This window comes from Aricia agestis, chromosome 1, assembly GCF_905147365.1.
Source record: "Aricia agestis chromosome 1, ilAriAges1.1, whole genome shotgun sequence".
NCBI lineage: Eukaryota > Metazoa > Arthropoda > Insecta > Lepidoptera > Lycaenidae > Aricia > Aricia agestis.
Genome location: NC_056406.1, coordinates 8233754 through 8254371, shown reverse-complemented (window position 1 = coordinate 8254371; position 20618 = coordinate 8233754). Strand labels below are relative to the sequence as shown.

Below are 20618 nucleotides of genomic sequence, written 5' to 3'. Positions count from 1 at the left end.
TTGATTTCGTATGTGCTAATTTAGTTAATAATTAGACAATAAATAAGATTTGTGATAGAATAGAATATAACATGGCTTGATTTTCGATATTTAATCAACATAGAAATTAGTAGAATTGACGTCATGTGATGTACTTTTTTTATCGAATTTAAAAAATATAAGGTGAAGAATCTGATCATTTATTTAAAAGATTTTAACCTTAATAGCTCACTTATAACATCTTACTTATCGATATCCTCGACAAATATCAACCGAGTGTCCCATCACTATAGGCCGCCATGTTTAGTTCTTGGCAATATGGCGCCGGCCACACTTTTTTGTAGTAATGTCGCTTCCATCTGTTTCCTTATTCATTGATTTTATACCATGAACTTTGAAGTTAGAACCAGGGGTTACCTTTTTTTATGAAATAAGGGGCAAACGAGCAAACGGGTCACCTGATGGAAAGCAACTTCCGTCGCCCATGGACACTCGCAGCATCAGAAGAGCTGCAGGTGCGTTGTCGGCCTTTTAAGAGGGAATAGGGTAGGGTAGGGAAGGGATTAGGGTAGGGGATTGGGCGTCCGGTAAACTCACTCACTCGGCGAAACACAGCGCAAGCGCTGTTTCACACCGGTTTTCTGTGAGAGCGCGGTATTTCTCCGGTCGAGCCGGCCCATTCATGCCGAAGCATGGCTCTCCCACCTATTGCAACTTGTTTAAAATTTAATTAAAAAATTAGTTTGACACTTTCAAAAACTGTCAATGTCAAACTGATTGATATTTCTATCAAGTATCACTTGACAGTTGGACAAAACTTGACATTGACAGTTTGAAAATGAGTATTTTGGAACGTAAACAATTAGATTTTTAGGCATCATTGCATAAAATGTGTTAATTTTTATAAATTTATATTAAAGCCGACGTTTAAAATACTATTTTATTTATATTTGCCGGTTATCCTTTTTAGTTTTTCCTTATACAATCGTTAAAAAAATGACTGAACCCCAAAGGTAAATATTTTATTGCAAGCTTTTTAACAATTTACTTATCAATAAATTTTTAAACAATTTTACTGCAACATAATTTGTAAAAAATGATAATGTGAACAATTTCCATTTTAGTAAAACCGAAAATGAAAATAATATGAATTTGACTGATGATTTAAAAACTGTGCAATTATTAGCAAAAGGATTGCTAGAGGTATACGAACCTCCCTTGGTAACGCTGAAAACGCATCTAAAAGAGTTGACGTAAGTATAAAAAGTATAAAGATTTCTTTTCGACTATAACTTAATCTAGGGGCACGGTAGTGCCCCCGCCAAGTCAAGCAAAAAAGCAGTATTTTATTGTTACTATGTAAGTATATAAATAGAATACAATCAGTCTGCATTAATAACATAATTCCTAATCAAACTTTTAAGCAATACGTTTAGTAACACAACGGGGAATTAAACCTGTACTGTATATTTGTAAGATCAATCCTTTTTTTAGTGAAAAACAAGAAGCTGTACATACAATGATTACAACGGAAAGACACCATTTGGAAGACTTACAAAATGATGCAATGCTAGATGCCTTGGTAAGTTGAAACCATAAAGTTAATATACCTAGTGGAATAGACAAACAAAGGCCTGAGCAAGCGAGATGTCACTATAAAAGAGATGTCGAGAGATGATACATGACAGCAGCACTCTTTTTTTGACATCCAGTCGGCACGTGCCGCACGTCGACAATTTAATCTCATAGAAATCATGTTGTGTACACATATTTTTACACACAGATGAAACCAATTTCAGTTTCGTTTGACAGCTTGAGATTTTTGCTCTATTCCGCTAGGTATATTAACTTTATGGTTGAAACATAAACAATTATGATTGACAAAATGTAAATTTTTTACAAAATAATTTGTAGATAATGTAATTAATAAAAACGCATAAATAAAACACATTGGTAGATAATAATATTATAATATTGTGTTAATTCTTGCACATTTCAGTTAGCAGATATAGCAACAAATAAAGAGAAACTAAATTCAATATCAAACTCTATGACAGCAATGCATAAGCGAGTACAGAGTTTACAGGTATGTTTAAATTTATCTTCTAAATTATCTGACTATTAACAGGTTATTTCTTCAAACATAACCTTTTTATACTTTTCTTAAAATTAGAAATGCAGTATGTTGTATGTATGGACGTATGTTATGCTTTTATTACTTTTCGTACCAGAAAAATGTATTGAAACATCCCTTAAGACTATATGTGTCTTTGGTCCGGGGCACTGCTTATTTCTAATACATAATTACTTTTTCTAGGTGAGAGCGGCCAATGTTGAAAAAGTAGCTAAGAGTCGAGCAAACCAACAAAAACCTACTATGAGTTAGTTTTTTAAGCTAAATATTTACTTTCCAATTGTTTAGAAGGACATTAAATTGTAAGTTGATCATAGAAGGCAAGAAATGTTCATTGTTTATTATATTATAATTTTTATAATATGTGCTTACCAAATATAAAAAAATTATTGGTAAGTATAAGTAATAAATATTATGATTTAATAATTCTGTGTCCAGATAACATTGCTTTTGCAAAGAATTATTCCTTTAGATTTAGTAGTCTTAAGAATATCTCTTGACAATCAATATTGAAAAATCGGCCAAGTGCGAATCGGACTCGCGCACGAAGGGTTCCGTACCGTTATAGTGGAAAAATAGGCGAAAAATTGTGTTTTTGTACGGGAGCCCCCGTTAAATATTTATTTTATTTTAATTTTATTATGAATTATTAGAGTACAGATAAAATCAAGGATATTGTGAAAATTTCACGTGCCTAGCTGTTGCCATTATTGATTACAAAAAAGGTCAAAAAAATTATGTTTGTTGTACGGGAGCCCCCCTTAAATATTAATTTTATTTTGTTTTTAGTATTTGTTGTTATAGCGGCAACAGATATACACAATCTGTGAAAATTTCAACTCTCTAGCTATTACCGTTTTTGAGTTACAGCCTGGAGACAGACGGACAGACATCAAAGTCTCAGTAATAGGGTCCCGTTTTTACCCTTTGGGTACGGAACCCTAAAAACGTGCAAATTTTCATCACCTCAAAATAATAAGAGAAGATAATTTGTTTTATTTAAGAAAAAATATATTGATTATGTTATTATTAAGTATACACAATATTTTATCACATTCCATTACCTTAGTTTACAATTTGTCAATCTTATATTTTTGCTATTGCTAAATAGTTTAGGTTTCGTTTCAAAACTTACGTAATTATTGTTTTAATTTTTTTTATGAAATAAGTACCGTACTCTTTTTGCATTAAGTAATGTAGAAATACAGTTAAGCGCTACGAATAATAAAAACTAAGGAAACGTAACTCCCATACTTCAACCGTTTTGAATTTGGTTCTTTTTCGCACACTAAAATATGAAGCGGGCTCCACACTCGCGGCGCGAATTGCGGCCGCGACTCACGGGCGCTACGCGCCATCAACACTACGCGGATAAATAGAATAGAAATTCTACGACCAAAGAAAAATACGACCCTCTACACTCGCAGTCTTCGCATTTACATTCGCACATTTGAGTGAATGGACGTTGAAGTCATTGTTGCTGCTGCTCTTACATAGTGTGCTTATCAAAATGTCGCGGGCCAAAAAACCGACAGCGGACGGGGAATGCCGTGAAGCCGCGAACTGCCGCGAAACCCTCCACACTCGCGGCTCGCGGCCTTTGCGGGCTTTCGCGCCGCTAGTGTGGAGCCCGCATGACAATAGCTACGAAACACTAACATTCAAATTTAGGAAATAAAGCCGTTGACAATAATAATTGTCACTTGTATAAAAACACAAAATTGTGTACCGAATTGCATGTATTCGGGTCACATTTTGCAGACTCGCGGACAAAATAACTTTTTTGACACAGTTACTCTTCCTTAGTTATTTATCGAAAAGTGTTATGATGACGTATGTTGCGTATGTATATAAATTGCTGATTGACAACATAATGATTATATTGGAATTGTATACTACAGTCTAGAAAAAATATTTGAATACTTATTTTAAATAGGTACAACCTACTTATTTGCTAAGAGGCTCTTATATTTGTGTTATATTTTAATGCTTTTAAATTATTTATAGGTAAGTAATATTGCTGTCAATAAAATATTTATATTCATTATATTTTTATTTCATTTCAATCATCATCATCATATCAGCCTATAGTCGTCCACTGCTGGACAGAGGCCTCTCTCAATGAACGCCAAGATGACCGATCTCCTGCTACTCGCATCCAACATGGGCCTCTTGGCCTTCATTTCAATGCACTACATTATTATAAAATAAAAACGCCAAGATATATTTTTGTACTGATTTATTTGTAATTAAATTAATAAAAATAAATACAATCGCTTATGTTAAGTAACAATTAGTTAATCATAACAGTAGTTAAAACTAAGTAAAACTAATTTAGACAAATACTAATGAGGTCTAATATCAATTATAATACTAGCCAATCGGAATTTACTATTAAAATGTTAGAAATGGACAAAGTATGAAACTTATCTGTTTTTAACTGACTTCCAAAAAACGGTGATGCTGAATATATTTTTTAACTGAGAAGTTACATTAAAAATCACACTTTAATTCTTTTTAGTCGGTAAATACTGATAATTACACTTAATTAAGTTATTTTCAATACAATGAATCAACATTTACTTTTAAAGTGTAAAATACATTGTTTACATGCAAACTTACTGCGTATATGTTTAGAAAAATACACTTAAGACCTATCTATTCTTATAAGCTAACTTTAATATTATAATGAGATGCTAAAATATCTTAGATGTAACTTTTACTAAGACTAGTGATTGACAGTGTTTGAGAATTCTGGTTATTCCACGAATGTACAAAAATGGCAGTTAATCAATTGTGTAAACTCTATTTAAAATAGCGGGCATTAAGTATATAATATGCTTATCTTTCATAAATAATGAAGAGTTCTACCTTTGATAATATAATCAAAGAGTTCTACTTTAATTGTTTAATTAATAAAAGATAAATTATGATGCTGAAAAATAATCAGATGTTGGACCCTTCTTTATGGCTCGTATACGTAAAAAGTTGTCAGCGATTCTAGATTTTTTCTGACATGGGCTTTAATGACCTTATAATTTGATTTTCGAGAAAAGTACGTTTTTCGATCGATTTGCAATTTGATACTTACTAATATTTTATACATAAGTTGACTATTTTGTATGATAACCATTGAAATAAGTAGATAAAAAATCACCCGAGCTACTCTTTATACTGTAAACATATTTTTCAAAGGCTTTATCAAAACCTTCCAAAAATAGAGATAAGATAAGCATTCCTGAAATTCTTCTGTGATATAAAATCCGTCATGTTACACGTATCACGCATTCCTCCGACCTTCACACAACTATTGTCAATACTTAAGCAAATAGGCATTGCGATTTTCAGGTAAAAAAATACGCGTTTCATCGAAATTTCCATGGTGAGATTCCGGAAATTTGGAAAAAACCCATTTGGTTAATGATTACAATTAATATTCTTTACACTTGGAGTCGTACAGGGGAAGTGAATCAAGGTATAGGTGGCGTACATCTTTAAAATCGTTTGGCTAAACTGGAGAGGCAATCAGGGCATGTGAAAAATAAAGCCACTATTGTAAGTCACTTTGGTAGAGTAAGGAGATTTTGGCCCACCAAAGTGACTACTAAAGGCCGAACTTTTTTGTCAAGTGATCTTACAGTTGCACGGTGTATAACCACAGATAGAGCATACGGCAGTAACCTAAAAAATACATCGGATTTGATCGATTAAAAGCTGATCACAGATTAACCGAAGTTTCTCGTGGTGTTGAGAAGGATCACGCCGTTCCTGGTGCGCACCACCTTCGTGGTGACGCACAGGGGCGTGATCAGGTGGCTCCTGTGTTATTTCCTCTGCGCCTCGGTGACGTCGGCGAGGACGGTGACGATGAAGGACTCGATGCCGGACTCGTTGTCGCCCCGCGCGATCCTGAAGTAGCCGTTCTCACCCCACTCCCGGCCCCAGCTGTTGGCTACGATCTGAAAGGATTTACGGTTTAGGCGTCGTTCGTTGGTACTTTATTAAACCCCTACGATCTTAAAATTTTTGGGTTTTAAATATCGTTGGAAGTAGATATTTCATTGAGTCCCTTGTAACTGAAGCCAAGAAGACGAAAACAAATTCAACAGGTCGCCAAAGGTCTACGCAAATAAAGTGGGACCCTGCACCGTGCGCGAAAAATGTGTGGATTGGCATGGAGCCTTCGACGGCTTTTTGCAAAGTAGAGCGTGAGTTATGACTTACGCATGTGTTTGGTGTGGGCTTTAGCTTCCTTTTAAAGGGACAGATAAGTCCCTCATAATACCTAAAAGTTATCTGCTTATAAAACTCTCATATAGGTCAAAATCAGGATGATGGCTTTGGTAGACCTTACCCAATATTTCCCCTGGTAATCCTCTCCCCAGCCCACAATGCGGACGCTGTGGAGTCCCTGGTAGCGGTTGTTGCCGTACGGGCTGCGGCGGTAGATGCCGTCCTGGTAGTGGAAGAAGTCCTGGTACACGGTCATCACAGCTGGAAATAATACATCATCATATTACCGGCTGATTTTATTATGTAGTGGGAGTGTTTGACTCCCAGTACAAAAATATTAGGTAATTTTTTAAGAGCGTCATTCGTAGTCGATAAGTCTGAATATTATTTAACTAATTTAATAAAATTATAAAAATAATTGCTAGCGTCTGTACTCCGTAAGGGTCATGGAAGGGTCCGACCTTAGAAGCCTTGAGATTAGGCTTAGGATGGATGGATATCTGGTATTGTATTCAAATTCTTATGTTAAGAAGATATATTATAATGATATTCCGAAAATCTGTGACGAATGTAATGGCGTCAGCGTTGTATAATAGTAATATATGGTAATATGGAGCCTTAAAATAGAATACACCAACATGAAGTACCTACTGTTTAATACTATAATAAATAATTTGTAGGAAAATTTACCTACACACGAAAAGTAAACACTTCAGAAACCATATTTATTTAATTTGTTTTTCCAAAGCGTAGCCGCGTGAGTGTTTACCTAGCTAAGTACATAGTTAGGTTAGGCTAGGTTTAAAAGTGATGCCTAGAACCTGCGGCTTTATCGGCGGCCCACGTTAAGTTAAACCATTTTGAACGCGTAAAACGCCTCATCTGGACAGGCTCTATGAAAAAAAGATTGGGTACCACAGCTGGTCTAGACGTGACTAGAGAATCAGTCAAGATTCCTGTACCTATGACACAAAAATTACTGAGCAGCTATTGGATGTTTTCAAGTCTATAGATAGGTACTGATATTTTTTGGCAAGATCATTTTTACTTGTTTTAGTAGGTACTCAAACTTACGACCCCATTAATTTAATTCATATTTATAAATGTCTGTTATATTGTGTTGAAAGGATGATTTGTTCAGATGACAAAATCCTTCCGTTTAGCGACAAGGATGCATCTATGATGGATCTACTCAGACGCTTCCACCCACTCTGCACCATATAAGAGCGACCTTGGATTATTTCAAGTATTCAATATATAATAGTGTCATCACTTAACTACTAATATGGCGGCATTATCCTTACAGCTGGAGTGCCTTAGTCATATCTGCCCTTCAGTAGGTATCGGTACAAGGTTGTGTTCACATACAATGTACCTACAAGCTATTGGCTTGATAATAGCAATAAGAAGTTACCTACTTTAATTTGTTCAAAGAAAGTAGAGTCTTTTTGACGTGGGAGAGCCATGCTTCGGCACGAATGGGCCGGCTCGACCGGAGAGATACGAGATACGTCCTCACAGAAAACCGGCGTGAAACAGCGCTTCCGCTGTGTTTCGCCGAGTAAGTGAGTTTACCGGACGCCTAATCCCCTACCCTTTTCCTTTCCCTACCCTCCCCTATTTCCTCCCGTACCCTCCCCTATTCCCTTCCCTACCCTCCCCTATTACCCCTTAGAAGGCCGGCAACGCACCTGCAGCTCTTCTGATGCTGCGAGTGTCCATGGGCGACGGAAGTTGCTTTCCATCAACTTTGCTCGTTTGCCCCCTTATTTCATAAAAAAAAAAAAAGTCAGAGAATTCAGAAGGTAATAAGTGAAAAGTCTTTCTTCTGTCGGCATTCGGAGTAGGTACCTGCGGGGCTAAAATGGTCGCTTTAAAGAATCATGATATGAATCATAATATGATTTATTTTTCTAAAATCGCAAGTTGCAAATCTGCTTGCAATTCATTTCTGTATTTTTATTTTTTGTACTGATTTGACATTTGTCAGTTTGACAGTTTTGGCAATTCATTTGCTGAATTGATTGAGAGGTATTGCTAAATGTGACCATTTTAGCCCCGCTATTTCTTTCATAGTTTGGGTATATTTAAGGTGGCAGAGGTGCTTTCACCAATGTTTTATCATATATTACATAAAATGTGCGTATTTGGCACACGTGTGGTCAATTAGTATGTCATACTCTGATTTTTTCGGTACCATCAAACAAAACAATTGGAACTAGGTTTTTTCCGTTTGTCGTCTCCTTGTTTAAGGACAGATAAAAAAAGATAACCATCTGTCTGTGTGTATCAAAGATAATATAACTATCAAGATCAGTTGTAGGTTATCACAGCCTGTACTGTCCCTTCATGAATAATCGTTTCCAAATCTGACGGCAATAACACTTGAAGATAGCGAGATCGTTGTCCAGACGTCTAAGCTAGCTAATCTTGATACTCGCTTTGTCCGAACTACAATTCTACGTAGAGACAAGTCGATAAATGATGTCATCTCTCGGACTATAACCATGAAAGGATCAATTAGATATAGCTTCTAGACCGTATTGTATTGGAAACTAAAATGGATATTTCTATCTTGACGTCATAAGTTCAGTGACTCGATTATTGTTTACTTAATATTTTACACCTAACCTTGTGGAACGCGTGTGATATTATCGATTAGGTAATTTATCTCGACTGGTAGCGACCACAGAATATTGTTTTATTGGTGTTTTAAAATTTTATGATCGGCTACTTGGACTAGCGTTTAGTCCCATCAGCTGATAACATTGATTAGACCAATATGTTATCTATTAGAGCTAGAGCGGTTTCGCGCACTTCGTCCGATCCGAACCGAGATTCACGGATGACGGATAAAATTATTAAAAGTGCTACTACTGCAGGGCCCGATCTAAAGGAGAGGCGAGCCAGGCGTTCGTCTGGCCCTTTTGGCACTTGTCTAGGGGGGCTGAGTGGCAAAAAATGAGGGGTGGAAAAATTTACCTATGTTTCAACCTAGCCATTAGCCATCCACCATCCAACTTTGAGAATTTTACCATCCAACCTACTTTAGCTTGAATATTCCCTTATCATCCCCTAACAAAATTAGCTCATGATTTATAATAGTTTCCTGTATGTAATGGACGGTGAAAATGATATTTGCCCGGAGCGGCTAAATGGCTAAATCGGGCTCTTATACTTTGCACCATTTTGTCAGGCGTTCGGGCTTAGTAGTGCAAAACCGCTCGCAGGGCACCACCAAGTATTTCACCCTAGTGAATATGGTCTATGTTCCTTCTTTTTATTCTATTCAGGAGACATCCCTACCTTGCACAGGGCCGGATTCCATGATGTCGAACATGATGTCCTGTTCCTTGTCGAGCCTGCCGGGCGGTCCCACCTTGTACCGCGAGGTGCGCCTGCGCACGGCCGGCCTGCAGCCGTCTTGGATGAGGGACCCTCTGGGCTTGAAGGGACATCTTGTCACGTTCGCCGTGTAAGGGAAGCATTCCTCGTCGAGTAAGCTGTTTATAAAAATAGCGAATTTATTATTTTTTCTCAAAAATATTGTATTTCAACGAAACAAAATTTTCTTATCTATGTTTACTCGTAGTTATAATTTTTTCTTATAAGAAGTTTTATTTGATTACGGTCGTTACAGATTACGATTTTACAATTAGCTGCGTGGGAAACTGTATCAGTAAGCAGAATGTAGTGATATTACATGGAATGTATACTTCCGCGTTGTAGAGTTTATGACTCTACTTAGTATACATAAATACTTCCAATGAACATTTTCCATAGCGTTTTCCGAGGTGTTTGATTACCTACATCTATCAAATTTACGGCACCTGCAGACTTGCGCTTGCGTGCAGGTATAGGTCTACCAGAATCTGATGGCAAGTGAGAAAATAAGTTGACTCTAGCAATACCGGGGTAATTGGAATAAAAAAAATGATCCTTTTTTACCTTTAGCGGCTTATTCTGTGTGTGAAACATGCAAATATAAAAATTTATCCAATGATCAAGGATATTTTTTGAAAATCTGCCATCAAAATTTGCCATCAGATTCTGGTAGACATATACCTGCACGCAAGCGCAGACATATATCACCAGATACTGCGGTGACAAGACGAGTAATCCAATATTTACCCCTCATTCCTAGCGAAGTTCCATGCAACGTCGATGTGGCCACCCTCGCAGCCTTTCTGTTGGCGGCGGTTGCAGGAGAGCAGGCTCTGCGGGCTGAGGATCATCCTCTCGGCGCCATTCGATTGAATTGCGAATCTATAACAAAAAAATCTGATCAATATTCCGTTGATTTATTCATAGTTCAAAGATGAACCAAAAATAGCAACGCAGAATTTCGATAAGCGAAATTCAAATGTATGATAACCTCGCTCTGACGTCTGCCGTTATCCTGCTCTAGATCTTTACCATAACCTTAACCTAAACTACCTACTTGTAACAAAGGATCTCTTATCTGTATAATAGGGCAAACGATTATTCAGATTAGCATATTTTAAGAGTTTTAAGAGATCATAATGCGACTTAAGAAAAATAAAGCTTCAAAGCCTTCGCTCGTACAAGCTCAAGCGGTTTATTTTTAACTGAAGTGCTCTTTGCGTTTCGCGTACAAGCTGACGGAGGCTATATTAAAGAAACTAAACGATATTGAAGATCATTTTAATTTGAGGCTTTTTTTAAACGGGCTTTGGCACCACACATTCCCACCACTGTATCTCCTGTGTCGCCAGGATCGACAGCGGTAGCCAACCACGAAAACCCTTTGATATGATCTCAGGGAGCCCGAGGGACATGCTAAAGCTGTCTTGGGACCCGCAACGAATTTAATCAGAGGAGGAGTAGGAAGTATAATTTGAGGCTTGTATTATAACTCTACATTGATTTTCTTCTCTTTGAGGAAAATATTATCAATGATTAAAATCGGTTTATAGATGCATAATGAATGCACTAATTGATAAAATTCAACTTGTAACTTGTTTTAATACATTTACATAATTGATATCCTAATTAACAATTAATAGGAATCGAGCTTTACAGTTCTGCTCTTCTAGCCTTCGTATTTTTATTTTATTTTGGTTTTTAAAGATCAGCTACCTAGTTTTTGCACGCTTATATCGAGACGTCCTAAGACTGCTTTAATGTTACTGTTTGCAATTCTCGTGCTAACTTCTGCTTGGGCTTTTTTTAAAGAAATAGGAATTCTGACCGTCGCATCTCAATACATTTTGAAAAATCTCATATATGTTAGAAAGAACATAAATATTTTCAAAAAGAAAAGTGATAATCATAATGTAAACACTAGAAATAAGAACAAGTTAGCAATACCAATGTTCAGACTAGCCAAAGTAAGCAAATTCTTTAAAGTTTCTAAAATTAAAATCCCAGAAAGTGTTCAAAATCTACCTTTAAACAATTTTAAAAAAGCAGTTAAAGAACGTTTGTGTGCTAAAGCGTATTATAAAGTCAACGATTTCATCGAGGATAGCACTCCTTCGGAATAGGGTGGCTCCATGCAGGTTACTTTTCTTTTATTTTTGTTACATAGCTGTAAGCCATAACATTGTAATTTTCCATTTTTTTAGTAAAAGATGACCCCGTGCGAGTTTCTTACGCCGGTTCTTCTCGGCGGGGTAGTTCCCGAACCGGTGGTAGGCAGTTTCTTCGTTCGACTTTCAAAAAGTGTATCATGATATGTACCCATTTTGAATAAAAAGATATTTTATTTTACTGCATTTGGTCTTTGTTTAGGTAATTTTTAAACAGTTCCCTCTGAAGCCGGAAAAGCTCCTTACCTATCAGAAGCAATGGAAGCGATGGAGACGGCCCAGTCGGAGCCGCACCAGCCTTGGTCGACGATGGGGGAGATGAACTGCGGCCAGCGTGTCCTGGAGTCGAAGTTGTTGGGGTACGCGATGTCCTTCTCGTAGCGGATGGGCACCATGCGCTGAGTCTCCGCAGTGAGTGGGAGTGTTCCTGTGACAAACGAGTAAAGTTTCATACAGGTAATATTTTTCAAGTGGGAAGTGAAATACAAAATTGTATCCCTTAAAGATCTTCTGCGGCTTCTCATTGTGGAGATGATATTGACGGGAGCTTTCTATACGATACAAGCGATTGTGACCGTGTAAAGCAGGGGTTCCCAAACTTATATTGTCTACTGCCCACTTTGAGAACAAATAATGTTTTAGCGCCCCCATTGTTTCAATTTAAAATGCATTCAGATGAAATAAAATATCACCCCCAACCGAAGCCTCTACACAACACCCCCATTTTTTTTCTGGGTCCCACACCGCCTTTGGACCTCCAGCGCCCGCAAGGGGGCGTTATCGCCCACTTTGGGAAAGATGAAGATGGTGTAAAGGGACATGTTCATTGTTCGTGTGTGATTTTCCACGATATAGACAACTTCACAATATTATTGACAATCATCATGGTCTTCCAAAGCCCAACGTAGCCTTATCTATTTATTACTTTACAGAATTTGTTCGAGTAGCTAGAACCCGTTTTTGCGTGAGTCAAAGACCGATGATCTAAATAGAAAATAGTGAGTCATATAGGTAGCTCATCAATAAGTAATAACAGCCAATTTTTTGCAAATATCAAATAATTATGTTATTAATAACAATGTCAATCAATAACCACATATAAATTACAGAGAACGCTGCGCTGGTACAGTTTTTACACACGTTGCTTGTATACCAAATAAACTTTGGGAGAGCCATGCTTCGGCATGAATGGGCCGGCTCGACCGGATAAATACCACGTTCTCACAGAAAACCGGCGTGAAACAGCGCTTGCGCTGTGTTTCGCCGAGTGAGTGAGTTTACCGGAGGCCCAATCCCCTAACCCCTACCCTATTCCCTTCCCTACCCTCAACTATTCCCTTCCCTTCCCTACCCTCTTAAAAGGCCGGCAACGCACTTGCAGCTCTTTTGATGCTGCGAGTGTCCATGGGCGACGGAAGTTGCTTTCCATCAGGTGACCCGTTTGCTCGTTTGCCCCCTTATTTCATAATTAAAAAAAAAACTACTTCTATCCGATCTTGAGTCATCTAATTGGAAAACAATGAAGATAACAACAAAACTTATAATTATATCTCAGAGAACAATTAGACTGACAAAAACCACTCAATCACACATGGACAAAACTAAGTGATAACACTTTAGAGTTTAGGGTGTGTATGAATGAGTCCCGTGAGTAGAGTTCACTGTAAAAGTAGCAGAGCTGAAAGAGCAAATTTTGGAACGAAGAACCTTATCGCGCGTTGCGAAAGGGTGATAGACGAAAAAAGTTGTAACGACATGACACAAAAGTGTCGGTATATTACAACTAGAGCAAAAATGCTATAGTTGTAAGCCGTGCGGTAGCGCGTGTTTCTCTCTCTCTCTCTCTTTTTTTATTTTTTTTATTAGAACTTCGTTCCATCCGGGTGTCCCTTGACACCTCTCATGTTTTATTTTTTCCACTTTTGTATGAGGAAACTCTTGACGCTGGGGCGGTTGCCCATACAAAATACAAATCTCAAAAAATGGCCTTTCAGCGCTGCTACTTTCACAGTGAACTCTCTACAAGACATTACACACATACACATTACACACCCTAAAGAATTTTCACTTAGTTTTGTTACACCTCTATAGTATCTACTATCTATGTTTATTTGGTTGGACTTAAAATTTGAGGTGTAGATAAATACTACTGATATGCATATTGTGTCTAGATTTTATGATAAGAGTCATTAGCAGTGACCTAGTTGCGTTGATTTTGGAATGTTATCATTTGTCACTAATGTTTTCCTGTAGCTCTGATATTATCGAATCTACGAAGACATCAGGTGCCTTACTCCCGAAACTGATATCGATTTCGATTTTCGATTTCAACGGTTTTTTGACATTTTTTAGACATATTTTAGGTGTCTAAAGTTTAAAAAAACCGTTGAAATCGAAAATCGAAATCGATATCAGTTTCGGGAGTAAGGCACCTGTTTGCAAAATGCCGTGTTCTCTAGGAAGTTCTCGCTTCTAGGTGTTTCTAGTAGGAAGTAATTTTTAGAAGACAGGTATGGCTGGTACGTTTAATAATCTTTTATTAGCAAAAGTAATGCGTTCATTATCGTAAAACCGATACGAAAATGTCCTGAAACCATAGAGTAAATACCTAAATATTTCGAATGCAATAAAATTTTCGAGTTGGTATGGTTATTGGTTAGTAATACATTTGGTATAAAGATTTTTCTCTTTAAATAACACGAGATTAAAGCTACACACCATTTATTTGCATTTCACTCAAGTGTTCCGTAGTGCATTGTGCAGTCCAGCGGATTAATAGTAAAAGTAGAGCGATTAATCGCTACGTTTGTAAGAGAAAGTAGTACTAGGCAGGTTACAATAAAGTCTAGATTCTAGACTTTCATTGTCATGTACCGCTTAATAACGTTAGAAGGTTATCCTTTCACTGTGGGTCAGCATGTCGAATGCAACTACAGATTTTAATGCTTAATCAAAGTACAATAGCCTCAAGCTTGCAACTCTAAGGGGCTGTTTCACCACTTCCTGATAAGTGCCGGATAGGCTATCTACCACTTAACTTGACAGATAGAATATGGAGAATCTGTCAAATAAGTTGTGGATAGCCTATCGGACACTTTGTCAGGAAGTGGTGAAACACGCCCTAAGTCTAAACACATTAATCAATAACCTTAACATAAAAATTTAAATTGCCTTTTGGAGTACCATGTAGGGGAAAAAGGGGATAAAAGTAGAACAATTCAAACGCCCGGACCTTGACTTTTCTAAGCACAGGACAAGCTCTAATTTTTCAATTTCTCTCTCTCTCAATAATTGTCTCTAATATTTCCATAATACACTTTTTGGTGCAAATAAGCTTTAAATTTAGTAATGCATCGGCACGGCAGCTACGCGTAGCGTTGCGGTCTTAATTTAACCTTAGGGTCAAACTTCTTTATTAGGGTTTTAATACGCGATTTTTGAATTAGTAGGATTATAACCTCATCAGCTTTCTTTAGATCACTGAAATGAACGGAAACAGGGTCTAGTTAACATACCAAGTTTAAACTTGATGCCATCCTGAAGTTTCTTGCCGTAGAACTGTGTGTAGTTCCTGGCCCTCCAGCCCAGGCCTGCCCTGCTGACTCCGTTCACCACCTCGTCGCTCATGAGACACTCGTCCTTCTCGCAACTCCATCTACCCCCGTTTGGATTGTTCTCGTCTGCGATGCATTGGCTGGAAAGAAAAGAGTTGTGAGCAATTTTCTGGTATACCGTATGTCAACAGAGTTACAAATATTGCTGATTTCCTTTAGCATCGTTTGATGCAAATCTAGTTTTCCTTTAATCAATGCGGACTTTTTTTGCAGGAACAAAGTATAAAAGAAATATTGACCTTTACCTACATAAATTAATAATGATTTATGGTGGCAGACGCCTGAATCTTGAATATGTATCATTCGTTAAATAATTAATTTGAATGCCAATAAATGCCAAATGAAGTCATGTAGCCATATAATATGACCGAATCGAGAAATATAGTTGAGGTCAGCAAGGGGCATATTATTTGTAGAGACCGTATCATCTATACTGACCTATAGTATATTATATTACTATACTGTGTGCAAAAGCGATTATATTTTATTAGACAAGTCGCATTCTTATGAATCTAATGATCGTATTCCATTGAATAATGCTACTTTGATCATGTCCTAATGACTGTTGAGATGTACGAGTAATATGTCCGTATTTCCATTGAAATAATTATCTAACTTTAGCGGATCTTATTCTGTTAAAAATTATTATTATTATTGGCCCACTGTGTCCCACTGCTGGGCAAAGGCCTCCCCTCTTTTGTTCCATAATTGGCGATCTTGTGATGTTACTGGCCACTCTTTGTCGAACGCATCCAATGGGGATTGTCCATTTTTTTTTAATTTTGCTCATTACAAAAACATTTCGAGGAATAAGGTCAGTGATCGTTTTTTTGTATATAAAAGAAAAAAATACCCATTAGTTACTCATATTTTTGAACAAATATGTTTAACCTTAGTTTGACCTTCAATGGCGTTAAATCCATACTAATATTATAAATGCGAAAGTATCTCTGTCTGTCTGTCTGTCTTGCTTTCACGCCAAAACTACTGAACCGATTGCAATGAAATTTTGTATACAGTTATTCTAGAGTCTGAGAAAGGACATAGGCTACATTTTGATGTGGGAAAATATCTTATTTCCATGAAAATTTCGATGAAAATGAATTCGCATTGCGCGTGGCCAGCGCTCATCCCGGGGGTCCTGGGTTCGAGTCCCGCAGGCGGAACAAAAAGTTTTAAATTTTCCTGGGTCTTGGATGTGTATTAAAATAAAATTTCAAAAATCTTAAACATATTTTATGTATAATATTATAAAAAATCCAGAAATATATCGATGGAATGAACATTTTAGTTCTAATACGATTCAACAGATGGCGTTTTATTTTTTACTTTATTGTAACATAGAACTAATCATACTTATTAGTTAGTATGTTTTTGTTTATAGTTTTTAATACGTTAGAATATGATGTTTAATAATATTATAATCCATACTAATATTATAAATGCGAAAGTATCTCTGTCTGTCTGTCTGTCTGTCTGTCTTGCTTTCACGCCAAAACTACCGAACCGATTGTAATGAAATTTTGTATACCGATAGTCTAAAGCCTGAGAAAGGACATAGGCTACTTTTTTACTGGAAAAAAGGGTTGTAAGGGTCATAAATTTGTTCAAAAAATTCATAATAGATGGCGCCGTGCGTCTTCTACATCGCGCTGACGCTTGCTCAAAAGTCTTTCTATAAGAGGTGGTATCATCTTATATTTAAGTCTCGATTTTTTTCGATTGTTATATCTATTCTACGGTATTAAATAACTCAATACTTTATCTGTGCAGGCGTAACCTTAAGACCAAATTTCACCAACGACTGTTAAAGTTAATGATCGAATTAGTATCACGTTAGCTGTTTCGTTTTTCATATGAATGAAAGAGAAGACAGGACATTTTAACAAGCTGTTAACACTAACAGACGTTGGTGAAATTGGGGCTAAACCTATCAATGATAAATAGTTTATGGGTAAAGTTGTGTAATTGGGGGGCTAAATATGCTTTGAAATTTCGCATAAAATATAAAGTTTAATATAAAAAATAAAGTACTTATTGTGTGCACACTACACAGCTGTATTGATTTAAGGGGTACCAGGGTTTTTTTATAAAAGCTTTTGACACCAATTTTGTTGACATCGCGCGCTATAAACTGAAGTCCACGCGGACGAAGTCGCGGGCAACAGCTAGTTAGCAATAAATTCGACCAACATTACGTTTCGAACTTTTGGTAAGCTTCTCGTATCAGCTTTCACATAATAAGAACTTGCAATTGACGAACCAGCCATTATAAATAAGATTGAAAGGAAATTTAAAACACTACAGAGGTCAATTGGCCGCCGATGATGACGTCAGAGCGAAACTTTAAAAAATTATTGAGAAAAAACTAGCCAATGAATTTCAAAATTATTTAATTTATATTCTTAAAATACCCTATTTTAACGAAAAAAAATATAAAAAGTACATGTGATTTTTTTTGGACAATGCCCATTCGTCGCGCCACCTTTTTTTGGGCCGGCCTCTATTACGCCGACCAGTCGGTAGCCACTCCGAAATTAAACGCGCCTGTCCGGGTGCATACGGGAGACGTGCCCTGCCCAGCTCCACTTTAGGCTAGCTGCCTTTCTGCCTACATCAATGAGCTTCGTTTGGGAACGCAGAGTGGTATTTCCGACGCAGTCGATCCTTTTTACACCTAAGATTCTGCGTTCCATAGCTCGTTGGCAGACTCCGAGTCGGGACTTCTGTGAAACTGTCAAAGACCATGATTGGGCGCCGTTGGTCAGAATAGGCAAGATAAACATTAGGGTGGAGCGAAAAATGTTTTTTTTGATATTCGTTTCGGCATACCTATAAAAAGTTGCTGTTATTGTTCACAAATATACATACAAAATTTTATTTAGATCATATTAATAAATTTAGAGGTGCCCCCAACGTCATGAACTTTAGAGAAATTCGAAAAACTTTGTCAAAAACCACCAACTTCTAATATTGCCAAATTAACGCTGAATTATATTATGTGTATTCCGTAAATTCCGTTACGTTCGTAACTGTTTAAGCTTGAATATTGCTCAGATAGATGGGGAGATTGAGGCAGGAGAGGTGATTTCATTGCATTTTTCAATCGTTGTCTGAACGCCATAAAGTGCGCGCTATTATTGTAATTCTGCTTGTGAGAAACAGTGATTTTAAGCACTACCCACAAGAAAATAAACTCCTTTAAGTAATATTTTTAAATTCCTGTTTATTGTTGTTAAAATACTATTTTCTTATTGTTGATAAAATACTATTTTCGATATAATTTATACCCAGTATTTCTCTTTATTACAGTCATAATATGTCGTCAAAACACGAAAAGAGACATGTTATCCCGTTTTTGGTTTATCGGAGAAGTTACCAGTTTCTCAACTACCAACTCATATTTCTGTTATAAAAATTACATAATTATTAATTAATATGAATCAAAGCTGGACAAAACAACAAAAGAGCCGACATTTCATGATGTATCCCAAAGACTGGCTACGGAAATTTTACATATCTGGCGAAAAGCGTCGCTTCCCAAAAAAGAAGTATATTAGGTTTTTACTTGATTAAATAACTGCAAGAAAATTGATAATAGGCCGTTTAGATATAAATGCGACTAAAAAATATGAAGAAAATAAAAATACAAGACAAAGAATGACTTCGTAACAAAGAGATAATGGATCCTAACCAGACGTCTTGTTCTCGTTCTTTGCATGATGACTTAACAACCGAAAGAACGAGTTCCAGCGATTGTAGCTTCTTCTTGTAGCTTCTACAAGCTAATCAATCGCCGAAATAAGTAGCTGCTCAGCCACCCAAGAAAAAGAGATTCAATTTTCCATCATTAGCTCTCGTATGCGATCGTACCTGAGTCTCTGACAGAGCAGCTGCTATTATAGCTATCTGTCTATCTGCTTCTTTATCTGTGTTAAAAGATGTTGATCCTTATATGATGATATAATAATACCAACGTATTATTATATCATCATAATATAAGGATTCGTGCTGTCATTGATCGTTAAAAATGCGATGAGAAATAATGAAAAACAGATCAGCACACACGATGCAGATCCCAAATATAAAAGTATACGCAGAATTTATTTTGATGGCAGAAAAGCTGGCTGTGATGGTACAGCTGTGAATATAGTTTTCAAAGGAAATGTTATTCGTTTTATGAAAGAAGTAATTAACAAACTATTGTAGTAGTTTTTTATTTGAAATGCCTAATTGTGAAATAAAAAAAAACCATTTAATACCAAACAATATCCTTTTTTCTGGTGATCATTCCTTGATAATATATCATAAATATTTAAATTTTCTCGATAAAAACATTGATACCACTAACCAGACCTGTGGTCAAGACCTTTTCTTTATCGATTCTTTATAGAATCATCGATCAAAATCATCGAACGTCAACGTCATATTCGCGAATTTTTAAGTCAATTCCATACATTTTAATCGGTGATTCTATAGAAAAGCGATAAAGAAAAGGTCTTGGCTAAGGCATCAGGCTTATATTTAATGTATTACAATGTAGATTTTTTCCAAGGAACAGCAAATAAGTATAGAAAAATACTATTTGTCAAAACTAAACCAATGTTTTCAAAAAAATTCGTCTTTTTTTAATTTTCAATTGGGTTGGGGCACCTCATAACATTAAGACAAGTAAACTATATTTTGTATGCAGAATTTACTCATCAAAGAGCAACTTTCTATTGCTATGCCATTAAAAAATTTTTTTTCTTCATACATTATCGCTCCACATGTCTAAACATGTCCACGAGCTTACGTTTTAGGCAAAGTGGAAGGTTCATAAGATCTTTCATAGACCAAAAACTGTTAAAAATACTTAAAAAATATATATTCTGCGGTATTTATGCCAAAAAATTCATAAATTCTTTTTTATTTATAAATACTAGGTCTATTACAGACTCCGAAAATTATACATAAAAGTAAAATAACCGCAAATAATTTGAAATCATAGTATTTACCAATTAACTGTAACTTATTAAAGTATTTGATTATACTTGACAGAAGTTACCATTGAAATAACTGCACGTGAGTGGAAGCGTTTATGTCTATAGTGTGTGGTAAATTTGT

The 20618-nt window shown here is 36.4% G+C and overlaps 2 protein-coding genes across 3 annotated transcripts in view; one reads left to right on the top strand and one right to left on the bottom strand.

The window, feature by feature from the left end:
• Positions 1–862: 862 nt before the first annotated feature.
• Positions 863–19250, top strand: LOC121725245 (biogenesis of lysosome-related organelles complex 1 subunit 6-like). Of its 2 annotated transcripts, XM_042112119.1 has the most exons (7): positions 863–992; positions 1104–1232; positions 1474–1561; positions 1979–2065; positions 2297–2394; positions 17234–17243; positions 19240–19250. In XM_042112119.1, exons 1-5 carry the CDS (start codon positions 976–978, stop codon positions 2363–2365), a joined length of 390 nt encoding a protein of 129 aa, XP_041968053.1. In that variant the 5' UTR covers positions 863–975; the 3' UTR covers positions 2366–2394; positions 17234–17243; positions 19240–19250. The 2 variants fall into 2 exon arrangements, with proteins under 2 accessions (XP_041968053.1, XP_041968044.1); XM_042112110.1 differs by lacking the exons at positions 17234–17243; positions 19240–19250 and having other exon boundaries at positions 2297–2450.
• The window catches only part of LOC121725237 (tubulointerstitial nephritis antigen-like), a 38780-nt gene continuing 23527 nt past the window's right edge, over positions 5366–20618 (bottom strand). The window contains exons 4-9 of the mRNA XM_042112097.1: positions 15414–15592; positions 12145–12325; positions 10478–10612; positions 9653–9849; positions 6468–6607; positions 5366–6072 (exon numbers count right to left, since the gene is read on the bottom strand). Of these exons, the coding sequence (XP_041968031.1) occupies positions 5938–6072; positions 6468–6607; positions 9653–9849; positions 10478–10612; positions 12145–12325; positions 15414–15592 (967 nt within the window). The 3' untranslated portion in view covers positions 5366–5937. The remainder of the gene's footprint in view (positions 6073–6467; positions 6608–9652; positions 9850–10477; positions 10613–12144; positions 12326–15413; positions 15593–20618) is intronic.

Bases quoted from the DNA above. Each gene is read 5' to 3' on its own strand.
- LOC121725245 (XM_042112119.1), top strand. The intron at 1,562-1,978 runs GTAAGTTGAAAC...TGCACATTTCAG, and splicing joins ATGCAATGCTAGATGCCTTG to TTAGCAGATATAGCAACAAA. The intron at 2,066-2,296 runs GTATGTTTAAAT...TACTTTTTCTAG, and splicing joins AGCGAGTACAGAGTTTACAG to GTGAGAGCGGCCAATGTTGA.